This window comes from Carex rostrata, chromosome 3, assembly GCF_964058835.1.
Source record: "Carex rostrata chromosome 3, lpCarRost1.2, whole genome shotgun sequence".
Classification (NCBI taxonomy): Eukaryota; Viridiplantae; Streptophyta; class Magnoliopsida; order Poales; family Cyperaceae; genus Carex; species Carex rostrata.
The window spans coordinates 11890398-11914280 of NC_135920.1; the positions used below are offsets into that span (position 1 = coordinate 11890398).

At 34.0% G+C, this 23883-nt stretch overlaps 3 protein-coding genes across 10 annotated transcripts; 2 read left to right on the forward strand and 1 right to left on the reverse strand.

Moving 5' to 3' along the window:
- The first annotated feature begins 1953 nt into the window (after positions 1 to 1953).
- LOC144551522 (putative protein phosphatase 2C 28) lies at positions 1954 to 7405 on the forward strand. 8 transcript variants are annotated; one of them, XM_078299506.1, is made up of 7 exons: positions 1954 to 2073; positions 2260 to 2449; positions 2549 to 2635; positions 2786 to 3173; positions 3754 to 4121; positions 5943 to 6179; positions 6624 to 7405. In XM_078299506.1, the coding sequence occupies exons 4-7, from the start codon at positions 2873 to 2875 to the stop codon at positions 6873 to 6875; spliced, it is 1158 nt and encodes a 385-aa protein (XP_078155632.1). In that variant the 5' UTR covers positions 1954 to 2073; positions 2260 to 2449; positions 2549 to 2635; positions 2786 to 2872; the 3' UTR covers positions 6876 to 7405. The 8 variants fall into 8 exon arrangements, with proteins under 8 accessions (XP_078155632.1, XP_078155631.1, XP_078155633.1 ...); XM_078299505.1 differs by having other exon boundaries at positions 2032 to 2073; positions 2155 to 2449; XM_078299507.1 differs by lacking the exon at positions 1954 to 2073 and having other exon boundaries at positions 2084 to 2453.
- Positions 7406 to 7861: 456 nt separating this feature from the next.
- On the reverse strand, positions 7862 to 10292 carry LOC144551523 (chaperone (DUF3353)). The gene is made up of 3 exons (XM_078299512.1): positions 9903 to 10292; positions 9162 to 9522; positions 7862 to 8198 (listed from the first exon to the last, which is right to left on the reverse strand). The coding sequence occupies exons 1-3, from the start codon at positions 10224 to 10226 to the stop codon at positions 8023 to 8025; spliced, it is 861 nt and encodes a 286-aa protein (XP_078155638.1). The 5' UTR covers positions 10227 to 10292; the 3' UTR covers positions 7862 to 8022.
- A 9157-nt stretch (positions 10293 to 19449) lies between these two features.
- Positions 19450 to 22127, forward strand: LOC144551524 (early-responsive to dehydration stress protein (ERD4)). The gene has a single exon (XM_078299514.1). The coding sequence runs from the start codon at positions 19614 to 19616 to the stop codon at positions 21987 to 21989; it is 2376 nt and encodes a 791-aa protein (XP_078155640.1). The 5' UTR covers positions 19450 to 19613; the 3' UTR covers positions 21990 to 22127.
- The last annotated feature ends 1756 nt before the right edge of the window (positions 22128 to 23883 follow it).

Consider the following 23883-nt stretch of genomic DNA (forward strand, 5'->3'; position numbering starts at 1 on the left):
CAATTTTGTTTCACAATAGATACAATATCATGGAATTTAAATGTAATCATAATATTTTATTTATTTACTTAGAAGTGGCTTTTGAACGAGGATCAATAACTCATATCCAAAATTTTTTTATTTTTTTTCAATAATACACAAATATTTTAATTTTCTTTACAGTCGTAAAAAATTCAGCCTGAAAAATATTGATCCGAATTATTTGTCGTAGTCTTTCTAATAAATCAAATTATATAGTATTCCATCTATTTAAAAAAATATAAAATATTTCTAATATTTTAATACAAAAAAATAAATAAATCATAATATTTTCTATTTTAGTAAAAAAAATAAAAAAAACTCAAATCCGGAGAATATTCTCCGTAAAGATAACCTTTGAATCTGAAAAATTATTCTCCATAAAGTAAGCCTAGATTTAGAGAATTATTTTCTGAATCAGATAGAATAAGAAATAATTCAAAAATGGATGCAGATGATTAAATTATCATTTTTTAATATTAATAAAGATTTCGATAAAAATAATATAATCAGAAATTTACGAGTCTTTTCTGTCATTTCATTAAAAAAATACAATAAACTAACATGTCATAGGTCTTAGAGACCTAGATTTAGAGAATTATTTTCCTCCATGATTTTGGGGAATTGGAAAGTCTAACACATTACAAAAGATGAAAAGACACTAGCATTACAAAGATGAAAAGACACTAGCATTACAAAAGATTAGTGTCACGGATTGGAATTTTTTTTATAAATCATAAATAATTAAATTAAATTTAGGAAACTAATATAATTACTTTTTTTAAAAAACAAATTACATGGACCGAATGATTCATTCGGTCTCTAGAATTGTTTTTTTTTTCAGACTGAATGGCCCATTCGGTCTCATCATTTATTTATTTTTTTTCAGTTTTTTCATTTCTCCACAACTACGGCCACAAAAGATCCATTTTTACCTCAGACCGAACAGTGCATTCGGTCTCTATAATTTTTTTACCCCATAATGGTGCATTCGGTGTCCATAGTTTTTTTTCTATATTTTTCCGTTACGGAGAAATCATGCTGTAATTTAATTCGAACTCAATGAGAGAAAACAATAGCTTGGAAATTTTCTCTTATTGTAGCATCTTTTTTCTGTGATATGTTATGATTTAAATTTTAAGTTTTTGAGATTATGATGTTTTATACGAACCGCTCAACCTTGGAGGAAAATTGAATTTTATATTATTTTAAGAAAAAAAAATATACTTTTTCCTTTTTGACTGTGAGAATATCATGTTGTACATCAAAATTAATCCACAATTTATTATGAGCTCGTCATATAACTAGCATGTAATAATTTAAAATTTATGCCTAACACAATTTGGTACCAAATTAAACATGTTTAGGTTTTTAATCCCCTTGCTCAATTGTGATATACGAAGTATTTAAATCTAATTTGAGAAAGGGAACATCAATTAATTGCACAATCAATAAATAGGTCCCTACACAAACGGCCACACGAGAAGTTGTGAAAAAACTAAAAAAAATGGTGAGACCGAATGGGCCATTCGGTCTTAGAAAAAGACAATTCTGGGGTCCTTATGATTTTTCAAAAAAAAAAAAAAACAATCATATTGGTTTCGTAAATTTGATTTAATTATTTATAGTTTATAAAAAAAATTCAATGGATTGCTATCTATTTAATGTTACCAAACCGAAAGTGCGAATTGATTTCTTGATATTAAAAATTTGAAAGTGAGAATTCATTTCTTGTCGTTAAACATTTACTTTGTAATGCTATTTGTCTCTTATGTATATTAATAACAGTTGGTTAATTTGACCTCCAACTTCATTAAAATAAGAAAAGAAAATTCAAACCCAAAATTTTGGCGTGGAAAAATAAGTTTTAACGGTTTTGTTTTGTACTGAGAAATTGAAAATGTTTATCTATAAAAAAGTAAAAAGAAATCATTATCGGAATTATAATTTTTTAAATCCCAAGAGAGACGTATGCATGTATATTTATTTATAAAATCGCATGGAAATTGGGGGTCCCAAAAAATGGACAAAGCTCCATTTCTCCAATTAGCAAAGGTAGAGCCCATTTCTCTGCTTGTCTTGCTGGCTACTAGCTCTTCTTTGTTTCTTCCCTTTTATGGTTTTTTGTCTCTATAGTAGAACTCTACACACTGAGACCCGGGAAGATATAAAGAGAGAGAGAAAGAGATTGTGGTGAGCTGTTTCCACTTATCTCTCTTTTTATTTGCAATTTCAGTTCAGTGATTGGTTTCACAGAGGGAAAGGAAAGGAGGTGCCTTTGCTTGTTTGCTTCTATCTCTGTCTCTGATTTAAGGCACTGTCAGAGACCTCTCAATATTTCTCTGTGATTTTGATGGGTTTCCAGATCTGAGGCCTGAGCTGTAGATTCATAATCTGGCGTAGCGCTCCACAAACGAATAAGAAAACAATAGTGGGTCCTTGTTTTCTCTCTCTTTCTCTCTTTCTATCAGGTAATAATTGCTGTACTACCTTGTTTGCTTATCAGAACTGTTCATCTGCTTGGTATTAGGTTAGATTGGGCTAACAGGAGGCAAGTCTTTGATCCTGAGCTGCAATTCGGTCTAATTAAAAGCTGAGCAACGATTCCTGATTAGAGGTATGAAAGAGATGGTGAATTATTTATTTTTGCTTTTTAAGTATTATACTTTTTGTACAAAAGGGATCTTTATATTAAATATCTCAAAACAACCCATTTCTGATACTGGGTACCTTTTCATATATCTTTTCCTTTTTCTAATTTGTTCAGGCATTGTGTAGGAGATTAACCAGTTAAAAGGAATACATACATGTCTTGTGCTGGGTGAGATGATTGATGCTATAAGTATCTACCTTAATGGATTTCTTCAAGACTTGCTGGAGCTCACAATCGGGTCGCGATGTAAACGGGTCTGATTCAGTTGGCCGAAGGCAGGGCCTGTTATGGTACAAAGATTTGGGGCAACATGTCAGTGGTGAGTTCTCTATGGCAGTGGTTCAGGCCAATAACCTTCTGGAAGACCAAAGCCAAGTAGAATCGGGCCCGCTAAGCTCGGTAGAACCAGGTCCATGTGGGACCTTTGTCGGGATCTATGACGGGCATGGCGGCCCAGAGACATCCCGGTACATCAATGAGAACTTGTTTTATCATCTTAAAAGTAAGTTTCTGAAGTTTATTTAATTTTGTCAACTATTTGTACTTTTTCATTTATAGTTTTGCCTTAGTTTTGCATTGTAATTATTCAAGGGTGGATGCAGAGAGGAAAGGGGGGTTACTTATCAGCTCCGCCCCTGTACTTATTACATTCATAACTATACTTCAGTTAATTATTTTGCAATTTTTAAGATTTTTCTGTTGGAAAGTTCGTTGCATGTTTTTCTCTCCCACTTAACGGAGGTTTTATTCGACTCTCATGAGATATAAGATTATATACTAAAAATCAGAATGATGATACACTGTTATCAAAATCCAGTAAATATAATCTCTAAAACAAATGAACTTCTATATTGAATACATCAAAAAATCAGCTCTTTGGATATAATTGGATTAGGAAAGTTGGGAAACCATATAGATATCTAATAATAGTATTTGCAATTAATTTGACCCCATATATTACTAGATACATCAAAAAATAAGAAAAGAACATTGTTTTGGGGACTCAGTTAGATAATGTCATCTTATTTCCTAATTCAATTTCTGACTTTGCTTCAACCATTACCACCCAATGTCAAATCCAGGGTTTACATCAGAGCAACAAGCCATGTCAGCAGATGTGATCCGAAAAGCATTCCAGGCAACCGAGGAGGGGTTCCTGTCAGTGGTGACCAAGCAGTGGCCCATCAAGCCGCAAATTGCAGCAGTCGGCTCATGCTGCCTGGTCAGTGTGGTATGTGGCGGAACCCTCTTTGTTGCCAATGCGGGTGACTCTCGAGTTGTGCTGGGGAGGGTTGTCAAGGCTACTGGAGAAGTCCTGCCGGTCCAGCTCTCAGTAGAGCATAATGCTGCAATTGAGTCAGTCAGGCAGGAGTTGCAAGCGGCACATCCCGATGACCCCCAAGTCGTGATGCTAAAGCATAATGTATGGCGTGTGAAGGGCATTATTCAGGTACTATTGGTGTATCACTGGTTGTTTGGTACTTGCTGTTTTTTTCTGTTCAATATTAGTATAATTGCACTTTTTGTATTCTTTTACAAGCTTTATCAAAGAATTTGGACAGAAAACTATCTTTTAGTTGATAACAAAAAGTTGGTGGGTCTGAGCAAGGTATGGCATCTCACTTACACCCTGCCCTACCTGCTCTCACTTTTTGTCTATAAATAGTTTTTAATTTTTTATCAACTGTGTAAATGATTGTATCTTTATGAACAATTATGGGTAATAGTGCTTGTATGGGTCTCATTATACCTGATTCAACCCACTGCACTTTTTTACTGGTTAATATATATGAAATGTTTTAAAATTTTCAGTGATGGTCCCCTCTAATTCTTTTCTAATTCAGAGAAAAAAGAGAGGTTATCTGGTAAAATTAAAAGAAAAGAGAATTAAAGTATTACAAATAAAAATTGTTCTGTTATGGGTTGACTAAGTGGAGAAAGTCTGTTAAGCATGGGAATTCAGGACTGGTAGCTACTTTATGAACAATTATGGGTAACAGTGCTTGTATGGGTCTCATTTATACCTGATTCAATCCACTGCACTTTTTTTACTGGTTAATATATATGAAATGTTTTAAAATTTTCAGGGACGGTCCCTTCTAATTCTTTTCTAATTCAGAGAAAAAAGAGAGGTTATCTGGTAAAATTAAAAGAAAAGAGAATTATAGTATTACAAATAAAAATTGTTCTGTTATGGGTTGACTAATCGGAGAAAGTCTGTTAAGCATGGGAATTCAGGACTGGTAGCTACTTTATGAACAATTATGGGTAACAGTGCTTGTATGGGTCTCATTTATACCTGATTCAACCCACTGCACTTTTTTACTGGTTAATATATATGAAATGTTTTAAAATTTTCAGTGATGGTCCCTTCTAATTCTTTTCTAATTCAGAGAAAAAAGAGAGATTATCTGGTAAAATTAAAAGAAAAAAGAATTATAGTATTACAAATAAAAATTGTTCTGTTATGGGTTGACTAATTGGAGAAAGTCTGTTAAGCATGGGAATTCAGGACTGGTAGCTACTTTATGAACAATTATGGGCAACAGTGCTTGTATGGGTCTCATTTATACCTGATTCAACCCACTGCACTTTTTTACTGGTTAATATATATGAAATGTTTTAAAATTTTCAGTGATGGTCCCTTCTAATTCTTTTCTAATTCAGAGAAAAAAGAGAGATTATCTGGTAAAATCAAAAGAAAAAAGAATTATAGTATTACAAATAAAAATTGTTCTGTTATGGGTTGACTAAGTGGAGAAAGTCTGTTAAGCATGGGAATTCAGGACCGGTAGCTACTTTAGATGGTAACAAATATAAATATTTCTATGCAATACTACTTGGATAAAATAATATTTTTTTTTATAAAATCTTTGATGCCATTCATTTTAGATGTATGTTTTAACATTTATAGAATTATTTCATGTTCAGTCATTTATTTTCTAAAATAAGCAGCAGCTTAAAAATGAACATGCAATCACTATCTTTTGTTTTTTAATAAAGTGACATGATAAGTCCAGTCCAAGGGGAGGCAGTTCTTTTATCCCACTTTTATTGCATTATTTGACGACTTCCTAATCTCTCCAAAAAAGAAAGTACAGAAAGTTATTTTTATATTTATGATGTATCACATGTGTCTCATGTGTGTATCAGCACCATATATCGAATTAGCATATGTCGGTAATACAAGTGGAGGCATATATCAATGGGGAACCCTGCAAGTTGCATTACAAATTTAAAATTATAAATTCTGTAAATTCTTTACTTTCAGGTGTCAAGGTCGATTGGAGATGTATATCTAAAAAAGTCAGAATTCAATCGAGAACCATTGCATGCAAAGTTTCGTCTGAGAGAACCATTTCAAAAGTCCATACTGAGTGCCGAGCCATCAATTTCAGTGCACCAACTACAGCAGCATGATCAGTTTCTTATTTTTGCGTCAGATGGCCTCTGGGAGCATCTCACCAATGAGGAAGCTGTTCGCATTGTACAAAATAGCCCTCGTAATGTACGTTTTTGTGTTTTTAATGCTAATTTTAAGTGAAGAAAAACACCACTGCTTGCCTAGGATTGACTCAATTTCGATGCTGGACTGACAGGGTAACTGGACATACCAGTGCCTCAAGGTTTGCAACTGAGCCGCTGAAATTTAGTGTAACTAAGAGAAAAGTTAATTGAACTGGTACAATTAAGTCAATTTAATCCTACTTAAACTGACTAGTTCAATTGGGTAATTAAACTCCGATAAAGTCAAGAGATGCACAGAGACTAGTTGAGTTAATACAGGTAGCAGTAGCATACTATCAGAATCAGATGTATAGGTTATTTTCCATATACCTGGCATAAGTATACTTCACTAAAGTCTGATATTTACTATTGCATATAGGTCAAATTTAGGTACCTGCAAGTTGAAACTGTAATTCTTTCTAAAATTACATAGTGACTTTTGCAGGGTATAGCGAGAAAGCTTGTGAAAGTGGCTTTGCAGGAGGCGGCAAAAAAGAGAGAAATGAGATACTCTGATCTGAAAAAAATCGACCGTGGGGTGCGGCGGCATTTTCACGATGATATAACTGTTGTTGTTTTGTTTCTCGATCAGAATCTCATGAGCAAACCTAGCTGGAACAAGGGGCCCACAGTATCGCTGAAAGGAGGAGGCATCTTAGTGCCATCAAATTCTCTTGCACCATATACTTCCACATAATAGAGGTGCCAAAGCTTACAATAACTTGAAGCTTTCTTAGGCGGGGAAACCGGATCTTTTTTGTGAACCCTTGTCAGAAACAAAATTCCCCTTTTACCCTGTACTTGCCCGTAGCAAACCTGTTAATATATCCCACGTTTGTCCAATCCTTTCTTCAAAAGTCTCCCTTGCTCACTTCCGAAGAAAGCAGGAAAAGGGGGTTGAGGAGAACTTTGGTGTTTCTCGAATTACTCTTTTCCGGAGACGTACAAACTAATATGAAGTTTTATGGTAGTAAATGAGAAATCTGCCTCAAAAGAATAAAGAGATCAAGTGGAATTTAAGTGTACTATCCCCTCTTTGTTCTTGTTCACAAGTTCTTGTAGTTACGCCTGACAGTGTGCTGATTGCAACTTGATTAGATTATTTTTGTTAGCGATGTAATTGCTGTTTATTCGTTTATATGATTTTTTTTCATGCAACAAATATTAGTTGTATTTTATGGAAACATGATTAATGATAGCACTCTCCTTTCTGGTTTAAAGGAAAAACGACCACCAAATATTTGATGTAAATTGTGTAGTCAGATCTGCTTTGGCATGAATATTAAAAGGGTCCCGTCTATCCACCTCAGGCCAGATTGGCCTGAATTCTGATCGGACGGTCCTGATCTAAACTCAAAATTTGAGTTACTTCAGGTGATCCGGACAACTAAACAGAGCAATATAACTAAATGTTAGAGTATCTGCAGGAATCAGCAAATCAAGATATCAATGCTCTTCATAGACGGAACCAAATTCTGGATAGAATTACAATTAGAGCATAGAAGGATGTATATTCAGAAAGGTATTCCAGATCTAAATTTTGTTTCTGAATCAAATATCGAGTTAATTTCAATAATTGTTGGCTTCTTCAGCTCCAGCTGTGCTGAAACCACAATTAAAGCTGCTGGTATCCACTGGCTAAGGTTTCCATTTCAGTAGCAGAATAACCTGTCCCGTCCTTAAGTTCTTGCTATTCACAGTTGCCTCCCCATCTTTTGTAAGCTTAAAACGAGCCATATAATTTTCTGCATTTTTTCCAAGCAGATACAGAACCTAACTGTTTCAGCTAATTACAAAGGAATATGACTATACGAGTATATAAATGCATAAATAAATTCACAGCACTACCGAAGGTACAATGACGTCACCAGCTGTGAAAAGAGTATGAATTCACTAACAATGACAGCAGGAGAACGTATCCCAAAAATTGGTACAACATCCACTTGTAACCAACTCTCGATTGTTGAACCTATCACTGCTCCTACAACAAGGCCCCCTATTGTTATCAATGCAGCTTTTCCTGCAAAAATGATATAAATGTAATTAGAGACGATAACATTTAGAGTTTTGCAAAACACACCAAAATATTTCCCTAGCAGATGACACCCAAGATTTATTATACTGTTCAAACCATTGTTAATCGTACCATCCAGCATTTTTCAGGGATTATTGTAAATAATGTCTTAATATCAAAACCATAAATTCAAGCAAAAACGACAACAGAAGCCCTAATATTTACCATATCAACAACCAAATCAGTCATAATTTAGAACCTGCACTCTAGTTTTGATTGGCTTGATTTAAGTGTAATTTCTGATTGTAGGAGCAAAATGTAGACATTTGACAGAATTTTTCATCAACCAATCTGACAAAAGTAAAGTACGAGGTGCAACTACTGCAAGTTTTGAGTCTTATCCGCTAGTACAGTAAGAACCATGGTGTAATTTCCATGAAAGCTTGTAACCTAATAGATATTCATATATACAAGTACAATGGTAATACAAGGTTTCTTTAACAGTTTAGTCGAGGGTCATTCGTTCAAATAGTATGCAAGCAACAAATATTGGAACCATAACCCCCATCAGACCCAATTTACCAATTAATAACCTTCCACAGAAATTACATGACCAACAGTCTCAATGACGTAAACTTTGGGAATATTAGTTTTTTCCCCCATTGAGGATAAATATGAGGTTGGGTGAATTGTCACAAATGTGGTCAAAGGCTCAAATATGTGGGCATTAAGATTTAAATTTGATCCTTCTTTAAGTACTGCAGGAAAAATAAAATAAAAGAAAGAAAAAATGGAACAGCAGCTTATCTTCAAATAATGGAATCCATTACTGGGATAGAAGCTGAGGGCAAAAGATGAGAAAATGTTCAGCATATGTAATTGAGTTTTACTAGTTGATCTGCCTATCTCTTTCATAGGGGATTTATCCATGAAATATCAATAAAGTGAAAAAAGTAACAAATCAGGTACCTAAGTTCACGTTCTTCTTTGCTAAAAAGTACAGCGAAGCTCCAAACCCAGTAGCCAATATGTACCCGGGAACATCAGGAGCAGTGTATGGACCCGATAACAAAGCAGATGATCCACTCGCAAATGTGAAAACCATCAAAGTTCCAAATACACCTGCCTGGATCCCCAAGTCTCTATTAGTTGGTGTTACAATTGAAACAGGTGGATTGTTTATGGCTTTTTGCATCCACTGAGGCGTGGGACCAGAACCAGCACGCCTAACAGGTTTGACATCAGCATATCGGATCCTGCTGCTTGCAACCTTACCAGCTCGCCTTTGTGAAAGACTTTGCATCAGCAAAGTGTCATATGCAGCCTCTATCTGAAAAAAAAAATTAGTATTTAGAAATGCAGAAGTTCAAACAAAACAAGTTTAATGAGATATCAGCAGTAATGACGACGATTTTAACCCAAAAATTACAATTAGCTTCGTATTTTTGAACCTATGATATTAATATATTTATTATACTTGTGTAATTATTTCGGCTCAGTTGGATTTTTTGAATTAACAGGAAATATCAGATATGAAGCTCAAATGAGCACCCCATACAACTGGTTAAGTGTAGTTGGTAATCTACAAAACTCGGGGCCACATTACTTTTCCCTGAATAAACTGTCAATCAAATCAAATTCTACCTAAATTTTACAAAAAAAGGCTCCCAAATCCCAATCATGATATAATGCAAACAGAGAGAGTTGCACCTGAGCAGTTGCTTCAGGGTCGTCCTTGCAAGTCGCTGCAACAGCATTCTTTGCTCTTAGGATTTCATCAAAGGTAGCTCCTTTATTGACACCCAATAACTTGAGTGCGCTCTCGACTGACATCTCGTAAGGAGCAGAGGAGTCTTCGGACCTCGAACCCGCCGCCAGCGCCGGAGGCAGCGGGAATGAAAAACCTCGGCTACGTGGTCCGGAGGTGGACGGGGACCACCAACGTCGTTGTCTCCATGGATGCGCCGCCGATCGGAAGTCGGGTAAGTGTCGATTAACGATAGAAACTCGGTAAAGGGATGGCGTCGACGCCATTAGATTCTTTTCTTCCTGCCTCTCCTCTCCCCACTGGTTTTAAATTTGTGGTGATAATACCTTTTCGGGCCAAAAGACTGGTGAATTCATATCACCTGAGTTAACTCAGAATTTTGAGTTTAGATCGTGACCGTCCGATCTGTTCCAGTGCGAATATTAAAGGATCCCATGCATTCCACGTCGGAACGGATTGGCCAAATTCTGATCGGACGATCAAGGTGTAAACTCAAAATTTAAGGTACTTCAGAGAAGGCGAAATAAAAACAAAATGGGAAAATATTTTCCCAAATGAAGCTAAATTTAGTTTTCTAGAGTTTGTTTTTGGTCGCAGAACAAGGTTCATTCCGTACTTTGTATGCTGGATCTAGAATAGTATAGTAGATTTCTATCCACGTGGCATTAATTTGACAATTTTAATGATGAAATCGAAAAAGTAATTCTATCCATGCTGGTGGTATGGGTGCATCCAATCAACGCAGCATGCACCTAATTAGTATTTTACACTCCTCAGATTTGGAATTTAAATCTCACGAGGAAGCTAGGTGTGTTGTTTTCTACCTATGAAAATAATATAATAATAATAATATTATTTATTATGGTATATATAGAAGTCGGGATATTTGACATAAGACTTTGTTGGTTTAAACTTTAATGTAATAAGTTAATGGGAGAATTATAATGTGAAACTATTATTGTTCCAGTTGATCTTAATAGAATAATTATTCTAATATGATTTATCTATCATAACTGAACAATGTACAATTAGTGTGATTGTAGCATATATATAAGTTTCCTAACCATTATCAAATAATATCTGAACAAAATATTGTACAATTATTTTAATCGGAGTATCTATGAGAAAAACAATTTTTTTCGCAATAGCATCAATCGTGTCGACTATTAACATAGTTTAGAAGTTTTTGAACAGCTAATTTAAGACAAAAATAAATATCATTAACAATAATATCCAGTCCATATCATATATATATATATATATATAAAAAAAATCCTACAAACAACCAATCGATGTTCAAGAACTAACTTTTGGTCGAGTAATAAAGAACAACGAGTATAGATTCTATGAGGCAGCTCAAATTTTGAATTTATATACAGGTTGTCCAATTAAAATTTTGATCAATTCAACCAAGGTGAAATATGTAGTCCCTAACGGCACCTGGGTGTTTTTTGTTCAAACTCTCTAAAAAACCGTAGGATGGCATCTTGCCACCTTACCCTCAAAAAAAACAATTTAAACAATTACCAAATAAGCATGCATGACTGCATGAGTAAAGTAAATATAGTAGAGTTAGATAAATTTGACAAGCAAGATAATAACGGAGTTCGACGTAAAATTTCTATATCTCTAGGGTAAAGCAACCTCGTTGGTGCCTCTTTCCTATTATCCAAAAGAAATGATATAGCTCGTGACACGTGAGTCCAATAAAGGTGGGAAGTCACGGCCTAACTTGTGCACAAAGTGAGACTGCAAGCTCGAGCTGGAGGGTTCATTGGGATCATCACACAACTATGGTTATATGTAAGCGAAAATGCTTGAGCTAGTGAACCCTTCAATGCCCTACAAGCAGGATGCACTAACTAGGATGGAAAGGCTCTAGAAATAAATTATAGACACTAAACTATATTTCCAAGAAGATAAGTCGAGTGAATTTGAGATGTTGAGAAAATATTGAAGTTTAAGCTCACTCAACAATGAAAACTTTCAAGAATGCACAATAAATGTTTTTTGAATGTGGAAGGCGGCTAGCTTAGTCAAATCTGAAGCGGGGCAACTACTTTTATAGTGGGGGCTCCAGATTTGTCAGATTTGTTCTAACAGAAGTGATCCGTCATAACGGTTTATAAGAATATTGAAATTATGGTTTCCTCAATTAAATTAAATTGATATTAACTGTTCTAAACGTTTATGTCTGTTCAGGACAATTAGTACAATTTATCCCACAAAACTTGATAAGCGTTCCAACAGATGACATTCGTCCTAGACAAAACCAAACTGGAACTTCTCTGTTTTTTATGATTTTATATGTTCCATACGATTTGGTTCGTTCCGAATGGATGCTTCATAAATCAACAAGCCTCAAATATACTTTACTTAACTCTTCAAATATACTTTATTTAGAGTAGAACTAGGGTGCTCTTAAGCTCACCAAAGTTTTGGTAAGCTTAACTCTAAAACTCATCAAATCGATTTCAAATGACAAATCTGAACCGTTGAAACCGCCTACCTTACGTGTGATGTATCTACATGTGAAATTTTTAAACATTTGAATTAATTTAGTATAAAGTCAAGCGGTCAAAATTAGAAGGTTAATAAATTAATTTTAGTGCATTCATTTTTTGAACGTTTTTGACCACTTGACTTTATACTAAATTAATTCGAATGTTTAAAAATTTCACATGTAGATGCATCACACGTAAGGTAGACGGGTTTCAACGGTTCGGATTCGTCATTTGAAATTGATTTGATGAGTTTTAGAGTTAAGCTCACCAAAACTTTGGTAAGCTTAAGAGCACCCTAGTTCTACTCCTTTATTTAACTATATGATTATTACAAATCTATAACTTCGTAAAGTCTTGTTAACTTCTTTGGTTCTTCAAATAAATCTTGCAATTAAACTCTTCATGAACCTTGGTTCTTCTTCATATGAATCTTGCAATTAAGATCTTGAACCCATCTTTGATTCTTCATTGTTAATCTCACAATTAAAGGCTTGAACCTACAAACTTACTCAATTATGTAAATGGTTAAATTCAACTAATGTTTGTTTTGCAAATTATGTCAAACAAAGTATTAGAAAATTGCATAAAAGCAGCAACAAAATGCACCGATCCGTTTAATATTCGTGCTAAACTCTCAAGCATATATGAAGGTCCAAATTTAAACTCAAAATTTAAGTTAACTCAGGTGATGTGAATTCAAAGACAATTCTATATACGAAGTCGTGAATTCAAAATTAAAAAAAAAATTATTATGAACATTAAATAGCATAATCCTATTTAAAAAACTAATTGAGATTTGATAGCTTATAAACATCCGAGTCCGGATTGGAGTCGGTTTCTCTTTAGTCCTCTAGTGCTTTGTAACATCATCATCTCCACTATGAGATGAGATGACTCCTTTTCCTTCTTGGTCTTCTTCTTCCTTTATATTTGGATGAAATAAAGAATAGAGTTATCTCAAGTTTGAGAATAGTAGCTAACTCAACTTTTGATTGGATTAGTAGAATAGTGAACTAATTCATATAAGACAACAAAAAAATAATGGATTAGTGCTATTCTTGCTCCATTCAAATATTGAATGGCTCAAAAATATAGTATTATTTTCGAATTAGTGCTAATCTCGCTCCATCCAAATGCACCTTGACATTCCTTTGACTTTTCTTACGAGAAGGCTCTTCCACAAAAATTTTGTTGCCATAAATTACCACGACATAATTATTTAATATTAAATTCTTAAATTTTAAATCTGAACCATTGATTTTTTTTATTTTTATAAAAATGCATCCGCGCAAAATATATATATATAGAGAGAGAGAGCGACTAATGTGCATTCAAATGTATATGGGCTAAAATACATACGGTCCAAATTTGACTTTTCAAAATTCAAACGGTCGATCCGAACCGTTCATCTTGTTCTCCATATTAATATGTGCTTGGAGACCAAATTTTACATTTTTCTGAATTTTTTTACTATTTATTAAGTATTTTACAAAATTGTTGATCCAACGGTGGCTTAACAAAACAGTAAAATTAGTAGCCACCGTTGGATCAACAATTTTGTAAAATACTTAATAAATAGTAAATAAATTCAGAAAAATGTAAAATTTGGTCTCCAAGCACATATTAATATGGAAAACAAGATGAACGGTTCTGATCAACCGTTTGGATTTTGAAAAGTCAAATTTGGACCGTATGTATTTCGGCCCATATACATTCGAATGCACATTAGTCACACACACACACACACACTCTCTCTCTCTCTCTCTATATATATATATCTTCATTCTATTATTAAGCACATTGGGTGTCCGATCCGCCAACGGCTATGATTGAGAGATGAAACTTCGGATTTGATCTCAGCTCTCCAATTACATAATTTGTCTTTTTTTGATTAAATGCATCTCTTTTATGTATAAAAGTCTAAATTTAGTTAAAAACATACTCACCACATGTGCTGCCACACGATACGTTACAATTTAAAATGAACAAATTCTGAAATTTAGCTATATATTTATTTGTTTCCTTATTCCTTTATTTCCATATTTTTCCTTTTCAATTGAGAAGACTCAACCTTCAATTTTCTTATTTATTGTTTTCTTACTTCTTTATTTCTATACGAATCACAATGGAAATCATTTTTTTTAATTTCCATATTTTTCTTTCTTTGTTTCTATACATATTGGTGTGGGCAATTTAGAATATATTTTCAATATATAATATATCAATGTGTGTATGTGTGTGTGTGTATTCTAAATTGGAAACAAAGAAGAATATAAATTGGAACGTGTGTGTGAATATATATTTTTCTTATAATATGTGTGTGTGTGTGTGTATATCCTATACATACAAACGATAACACTTTTTATTTATGTTTTTTGATATCATATTATATGTTGATATTGAATTGTTGTATGATATTTGATATTAGATTCGAATCGAGCTATTATTTGATATCATTGGTATTTAAAAATAAAGAATCATCAAATTATTATCAGAGATCACGATTAATGTTAATTAAAAATACATAATCATATAAATTTTCTATTAACATGTGTTTTAATTTTTAGATAATTATTATTTTCATTGATATATTTGTTTCTTATAATATGTCCCCGTTGCAACGCACGGGTATGATACTAGTATATATATATAGAAAGAGAGAGAGAATGACTAATATGCTTTCGGTAGCATATGGGCTGAAGTGCTACCGGTCCAAATTTAAAATTTCAAAATCCAAAAAGTCGATATGAACCGTTAGATGTGATCTCTATATTGAAATGTGCTTGGAGACCAAATTTTATATTTTTCTGAATTTTTTTACTATTTATTAAGTCACTTTGAAAATTGCTAATCCAACGGTGGCTTAACAAAACAGTAAAATCAGAAGCCACTGTTGGATCAATGATTTTCAAAGTGGCTTAATAAATAGTAAAAAAAATTCAGAAAAATGTAAAATTTGGTTTCCAAGTACATTTCAATATAGATATCACATCTAACGGTTCAGATCGACTTTTTAGATTTTGAAATTTAAAATTTGAACCGGTAGCACTTCGGCCCATATGCTACTGAAAGCATATTAGTCTCTCTATATATATATATATTTGGAGCATATTTTACATTAGATAAGGTGGCCAACAAATGAAGAAATTTTACTATAACAATGGTAGATTAATTTTATTGTGCTCATTTTAATCATTTGATATAATATAAAATAATTCTAAAAATAATATAAGATTTACATCGACTCATCTCTCATTACCATAAAGAAGATCAATGCATCGGATTTGAAAATTGAGTTTCAAATTTTAAAATATAAATAAAAAATAAAATTATAACGTTTTGTGACACTGACAAGAATACGTATAATTTATATTTAGACACAAATAATATGGTTATACTGATAATTATACGAATAAAAGTATGATTTATCTGTTCAGTTCACATTTTGTGCAGACAATTCGAACCGTCCAATCAAAATATATACAGCTTTATAAAACAAATATTAATCATTTAAATTCAAAATGCACAATTTAGAGAGTAGAACTAGGGTGCTCTTAAGCTTACCAAAGTTTTGGTGAGCTTAACTCTAAAACTCATCAAATCGATTTTAAATGACGAATCCGAATCGTTGAAACCCGTCTATCTTACGTGTGATGCATCTACATGTGAAATTTTTAAATATTCGAATTAATTTAGTATGAAGTCAAGCGGTCAAAATTAGAAGGTTAATAAATTAATTTTAGTGCATTCATTTCTTGAATGTTTTTTGACCGCTTGACTTTATACTAAATTAATTCGAATGTTTAAAAATTTCACATGTAGATGCATCACATGTAAGGTAGGCGGGTTTCAACGGTTCGGATTCGTCATTTGAAATCGATTTGATGAGTTTTAGAGTTAAGCTCACCAAAACTTTAATAAGCTTAAGAGCACCCTAGTTCTACTCCAATTTAGATACTGCCGATTTACTTTTTTCCCTATTTGAAATTTTTTAAATTACACTTTTGAGCTGATTTCTCAACAGAAATCTATGATGGACATCCATAAATTGAGTTTAAGGAAAAAGAAAATGACTACAGAAGTTAAAAAAAAATGCTGGATTCAGAGGACATTCTATTAAATACTAGTAATAAACAACCTCCAATTAATTCTATAAATAATGACAATTAAAAGCGTCTAACTTAAATTTCAAATCCGTACGTTTGGATACACTCTAGAATAGCTAGAATGGTAGATGAAAATAGTGATTTTTTGAAGAGTGTGAGAAAGTGTTGATGTGGTGCTATTCGGAATAGCGAAAATATTGTTTGGATTGAATATTTTGAATAGCGATGGAGGGATTGAACATTTGAGAGAGCACCAATTGCTATTTTGACTTTTTTGTAGGAATAGCGGAACAGCGCTATTCTCGCTGTTCTGAATAGCAATTGAGTATGTTTGAATGGATCGGAACAACGCTATTTTCGCTATTCTCAGTACATCCAAACATAGCCGACCTGAAAAAACAGGCTTACCGTGGAGCAGGTTCAATGTCTATCGGATTTACTTTAGATTTGATGGATTCCAGAATCGTCTTATCCGCTTTAATATTCGTGTATTAATCATTTTTAAATGTTTATTATTTCTGTCCATTATGATTGCCACCATCATTGCTACAATTAAACCTAACCGATTTTTGATAAAATTATGAAAATATAAATTAATCATAATACTGGAAAACTAAATAATAAAATACACATATTGTTTGATTCACTCGGAATTAATTCAAGACGCTTTCGTTATTAAATTTTGATTTTTGCCCTTTTGCTATTATTCTTTTTCTTCTAATTTAGCATTCAATCAAAATTTATAAATAAACTGAATCTTAATATTATTAAGCAAAATCAATAAGAAAAACAATAAAAGGATCAAGAGTAAAACTACGGTGTTTTTAAGCTCACCAAGCTCTTTGCGAGCTTAACTTTAAAATATATTAGATAGATTTCAAATGACGAATTCAAACCGTTGAAATTGATTTTCTTCAGAAGTGATTCAGTTACATGTCAAATTTAAAATTTTCAAATTAATTAAATATATATTCAAGAGGTTAAAAAATAAATGCTTTAGAATAAACTTTTTTTTTACTGCTAGAATTTATACTAAATTAAGTCGATAATTTATAAATTTGTGTAAACACATCACTCATGAAGTAGCTCGGTTTCAACATTTAAATTCGTTGTATGAAGTCATTGCGATGGATTTTGAAATTTAGTTCATCAAAGAAGTTTTTTTTTTACTTGATCAAAGAACTTGTTGTTGATGAATAAGGTACCTCAGTTCTACTCAAGTATCGATATATTAACTTCGAATCCGATTTTTCTAACTTTTTAATTAAAATTTATTTAAATAAACTATACCTTGACATTATTAAATAGGGGTGAATTTACTTTTATCAAATAAGGTCAAGTTACTCTCATTTATTATAAAAATTATTTTATTTATACTGTAGGTTATAATATTAAAGATAAAACCCTTTATATATGTGTGCTAAATTTGACTCCATACTTCTTTTAGAGAATAAAAATTGAGTTCTATAAATAAAAAAAAATTATGTGTATAATTTTGTAAATAAATTTCTTTTAAATCTTTAAAATTTTTATGTATATATTGACTTCATATATTAAAAGAGGAGGGTTCAAATGTCTTTATTTTTTGTCCCTCCATTATGCCTCCATTTTTAAAACCTTTTAAACTCAAATTTTAAAACTTAAAAGTCAAAATAAAACTGTTGGATATAATCTACATCATTTCTATCTACGTATTAAAAATTATTGCATTTCAATTTTGTTTTAGTTGTTATCAAGAGCTTGTAAAAATGTACTAATATGGATAATTTATAGATGTCGATATTTCAACTTATTGATTTACATTAAAAACAAAATCAAAATGTGATAATTTTTCATGAGGGTATAGAGAAAATAACATAGATCACATCTAACAGTTTATTTTGATGTTTATGTTTTAGATTTTGAACTATTACTGTTTTAAAAAATAAAAGAATAATAAAGACAAAAAATGGAAGCATTAGAACCCTCTTCATATTAAAATCAAGCCTCTGTTCCTGATTAAGCAATTTCAATAAAAATAATAACAATGAAGAAACCAAAAAAATAAAACAAATAATAATAACAATGAATATATAGATATCGCTGGTAAATTATTAACCCAATCCATAGTTAAAGTTGAGTAAAGCTAGGGTATGATATGCTCATCAAGAGGGTTTGGTGCGCACAACTTAAAAAGTATATCGGATCGACTTCAAATATTGAATCCAAACTGCAAAAATTCATGTAATTCATGAGTGATGCATGTACACGCAAAATTTTGAAAGTTTCGAGTTTATTTGCTACAAGGTCAAGCAGTCAAAGGAATGAACATTTTATAAGTTAATTTATAAGTTGTTTTATATATTCATTTTTTATCATTGTTTTGATCACTTGACTTTGTGGCAAATAAATTTGAAACTTTCAAAATTTTGCATGTACATGCATCACTCATGAAGTACATGAATTTCAGCAGTTTGAATTTGATATTTAAAGTCGATCTGATATACTTTTAGAGTTGTGCTTACCAAACTCTTTTAGCGAGCACATCACACCCTAGCTTTATTCGATAAATTTTGTTCTTAGCATAAAGTGGACCCTGATTTCGCTGAGTGCGTATCCTCTGAGATATCTCATTTTTTGCGTGACCGACGTGTCCGGTGCCTAGTCGGGGATAGCGCGGGGGCTAGTATTATTCGAGCTTTGATATTCGTGCAGAAAGTCATTGAACGGTTGAAATTTTCCGAAAAGTCACGCAAAATATGAGATTTCTCAGAGGATGCGAATTCAATTTCGCTTCTATGTTGGATCCGAATTACAACGGGTCCACTTTGTGACATCCTCAAATTGGCATCTGGATCCGCATCTCTGTTCCCAAAAAAACCTTTTATTTATCTCATCTCGTCTCCTTTCCCGAAAGAGCCTCAATATTCCACCCTTTCTTCACGCTAACTTCACCGCAACAAAAACTCCAATTTTAGATTCCCTTCCCTTCCCTTCCCTTCCCTGTGTATTCAATGAACCTATTACCAGCCCCTTAATTACTTACTCCTTTCACCTCCCCTCCATGTCAGCCACCGCCTCTCCGCCCGATTCGGGCGAGGATCCGTTAGCATGGTACGGGAGCATGCAGTATTTGCTAAATATCTCCGCAATCGGCGCTATCTCTTGTCTCCTTCTCTTCCTCTTAGTCAAGCTTCGTTTTGACCACCGCCGCTTTCCTGGCGCCTCAGCCTTACTTACCAAGCTCCTCTCGGTGTACCACGCCACGTCCAGCCAGATCGCGCTCCACTGTGGCGCTGACGCGGCGCAATTCCTCCTATTCGAAAGGTCAGCTTTTCTAGTTTTGATTCTCACCTCTGTTGTTGCGCTGGTAGCAGCCTTGCCTTTGAACCTCCTCGCTGGATCAAACGTGGTATCTGATCAATTTACGGAGACCACAATTTCTCATATCCCCAAATCGTCCCCGCTTTTGTGGGTTCATCTCCTCCTAGCTGCCGTGATTGCGGGCATTGCGCATTTTGGAATTTCAAAGCTGGAGGATGATTTACGGGTAACTCGCTTCAGAGACGGGCAAGGGAACCCGAACCATCCACACTCTGGTTCGATTGCGGTTTTCACGATCATGATTCAAGGAATTCCTAAGTCTCTTGCTAGTGATAAGAGCCCGTTAGAAGAATACTTCCAACATAGGTATCCTGGTAAGGTGTACCGGGTCATTGTGCCATTTGACTTATGCAGCTTGGAGTATTTAACAACTGAGTGGACTAAGGTAACCAATCAGATTTCTCAGTTAGAAGCCCAGATGAATGATGGCAATGTGTTCGATGAATTAAATGGGGGAAGTACCATGCAAATAAAGCATGAAATCTGGAAGAAAGCCAAGGAACTGTGGGCTTTTCTGGCACAGAAAATCGGTCTTTCTGACGAGGATCGGATGAGGAGGTTGCATACAAGGAAGCTGGTTTTAGGGAGCAGACTTGCAGACTACAGGGATGGACGTGCACCAGGTGCGGGTGTAGCATTTGTGGTGTTTAAAGATGTGTATGCTGCCAATAAGGCAGTGAGAGATTTCAGAACAGATAAAAGGAAGGAGAGGCCGGTAGGGCAGTTCTTTCCAGTCATGGAGCTCCAGCTGGGACGGAGTGGGTGGAAAGTTGAACGGGCACCTCCTGCAACTGACATCTACTGGAATCACCTCGGCATTAACAAATTTTCTCTGATACTACGCCGGGTGGCAGTTAATACATGCTTGATTCTCATGCTTTTGTTTTTCAGTTCACCTTTAGCTATTATTAGTGGCATGCAGAATGCAGCTAGGATAATAGATGCCGAGGCAATGGATCAGGCCAAGTCGTGGTTGGACTGGCTGGAGACATCCAGTTGGTTCTGGACCGTTCTCATCCAGTTCTTGCCAAACGTGCTTATATTTATTAGCATGTACGTGATAATACCATCGTTTCTCTCATATTTTTCGAAGTTTGAGTGCCATCTCACCATGTCAGGAGAACAGAGAGCTGCATTGCTGAAAATGGTGTGCTTCTTTCTGGTAAATTTAATTCTACTAAGGGCACTGGTGGAATCGTCTCTGGAGAGCGCATTGCTTCGCATGGGGCAATGCTATTTAGATGGAAAGGATTGCAAGAGAATAGAAGAGTATCTGAGCCCATCTTTTCTTTCTAGGTCTTCTCTTTCTTCCCTTGCATTTCTAATAACATGCACCTTTTTGGGTATTTCCTTTGATCTACTTGCACCAGTCCCGTGGATAAAGAATATGTTCAAGAAGTTCAAGAAGAATGACATGATACAGCTGGTACCAGAGGAAAATGAGGATTACCCATTAGAACAGAGCAGTAATGGTGAAGGGAGTAGTTTAAGGACACCTTTGGTACAACCTGATAGCCCGAATGGGATAGAGGGGTCGGCACTTGACCTAGCAGTGTATCCAACAAGCCGAAGCTTCCACATGCCAAAGCAAAATTTTGACTTTGCTCAATATTATGCCTTTGACCTTACCATATTTGCGCTGACCATGATATACTCACTCTTTGCGCCACTAGTGGTACCGGTGGGGGCAGTGTATTTTGGGTACCGATATTTGGTAGACAAGTACAACTTCTTGTTTGTCTATCGGGTCCGTGGATTCCCAGCAGGTAATGACGGGAAGTTAATGGATCGTGTTCTGTGCATCATGCAATTTTGTGTGGTGTGTTTCTTGACAGCCATGTTGCTCTATTTCTCCGTGCAAGGTGATCCAACTAAGCTAGAGGCAATATTCACACTAGGGTTACTGTTATTTTTCAAGTTGCTCCCTTCACGAAGTGACCAGTTTCAGGCCTCCCTTCTAGAGGGAATGCAATCGGTTGATAGCTTTGTAGATGGGCCCACGGATTACGAGGTGTTCTCGAATCCAACTTTTGATTGGGATTTGTATCAATCCTGAAGCGAAGAAGAAGAAGAAGAAAAAAGAAAATGGAGGTTTGCTTAATATATGATTATGTAGTTTATCTGGCTGGTCCAATAGTTCTCTGTATTCTTTTTGTACAGATTTTTTTAGATTAACTAGTTGCTTTTATATTTAGTATTTGTTGGTTGACTAATTTTTGTGGTGTTAAGGCAAAACGGGGTTTTGGTTTTAAGTCTGAAATTCATCAGGGAACAAAAATGTAGGTTTCTTAAATTATGTTTTTAATTTTTATTTTGGTGCATGTGAAAAAGGGTGCAGCTTCAATTGTATATACAAAGTACATGGTAGGTCTTAAGCTATTGCTTGTTTTGGTCTTTGGAGCTCTGTATTAAATTTGTAAAATTAAAGTGAGTTAACAATAAAGCACGGCGTGCTTGCGGAATGAATGGTACCGAGGCTTTGGTTAGGTTTGCCTTGGGGTGAATACCGAAACATAATCTAACCTGTATTGCATCTTTGTTGAACCAACCAGCACATCTTTGAAAGAAAACTACAATTTGGATGCAAATCCAGGTGCAACCCACTTGTACTTTTCTCTATTGATATATTATAAATGATAAAATATATACAAATGTGCTCATGTACAGGCTAGCGTATTGCCCATATGGCCATATGGGTCATAACTCATACGGGTCCCACTTTAAGGTGGATCCATCATCCATGTACTTGTTTTTGAGTCTTTGGGGTCATGCTACTAGATCTATAAGATGCCAGGCTCAAAATAGGAGGAATATAATTGAAACCTGAATTCTTTATCTTTTAAAGTGTGCGTTTGTTTGTTAGCAATTTTTGTTGAGTACTTTGTCTGGAATTGGATGGAATAACTGTTGAAGTAAAACTTGTTTTCCGGTCTTTATTTAAAAAAAAAAAAAAAAAAAAAAAAAAAATTAGTGAGAAGCAAAATTTCCTGACTTAAAAAAAATTAACATTTGCATATTTCTTATACTAAGAAAATGAAATGGAAATGTTTGAGGCTTCTGTTTGATCGGTTCAATTTTTGCTTTTCTGAATGTCTATTTGTTCACCTCTAGGGAATAACTATGTCTATTTTGGAAATTTCTATTTGTCTGCTTTCTTTATTAATTATTCGTGTCAGTAGATCAATTAATTGGTCTGTAATAATTAGTCTGGTCGCTTGTTTTTAGTTTTCATCAAAAGAAATAAATCAATTTTCGGTGACGACAAATTGGATTATGCATCATGCCAAAACACACAAAAACATATCAGCAATGAAAAGGCGCCAAAAGCAAACCAAGGAAATAGAGAGTTCACAGTAACCCACAGTACCACAGACGTGGCCATGTAAAGAGCATGTAATCAGCCTCATCAGGACAACAACTTTCAGTGTCATTGAGTGAATGCTGTTGAAACAAGAGACAGGGCAGTAGCACAGTTAGTTAGAAGAAAAAGTTTTAGGACTGGTTACTAAAAAATTGAGAGTTTGATTTCAACTCACGACTTCGTAGCCTCTGTGAAAATTTAAAAAAAAAATGGAATGTTGTTGAAACAATTTTATAAATCTCATAAAGTGTAATTGTTGCAATTCTGTATGCCTTGATGAGATTTTTCTACCATGTTTATATAGTGTTACCTAGCTGGGATACTCTTTCTTTTTGGCATAAAATTTTCCACGTCTTTCTTTACTTCACTTATTAACTAATCCTGTCCGCATCTTTTTTTTTTACTAATACAGTTCTTATATGAATTTTCTAAAATAATAATAAAAAAAACACCCAGGAATATGATATTAATTACTCTGGAAACGCATGACATACTGGATTGAACATTTGTATATGATATTTGATTAAAATACTCTGACAAAAAAAAATATTAACATCTTCTATTGTATGTATATACATGACAATGCAAC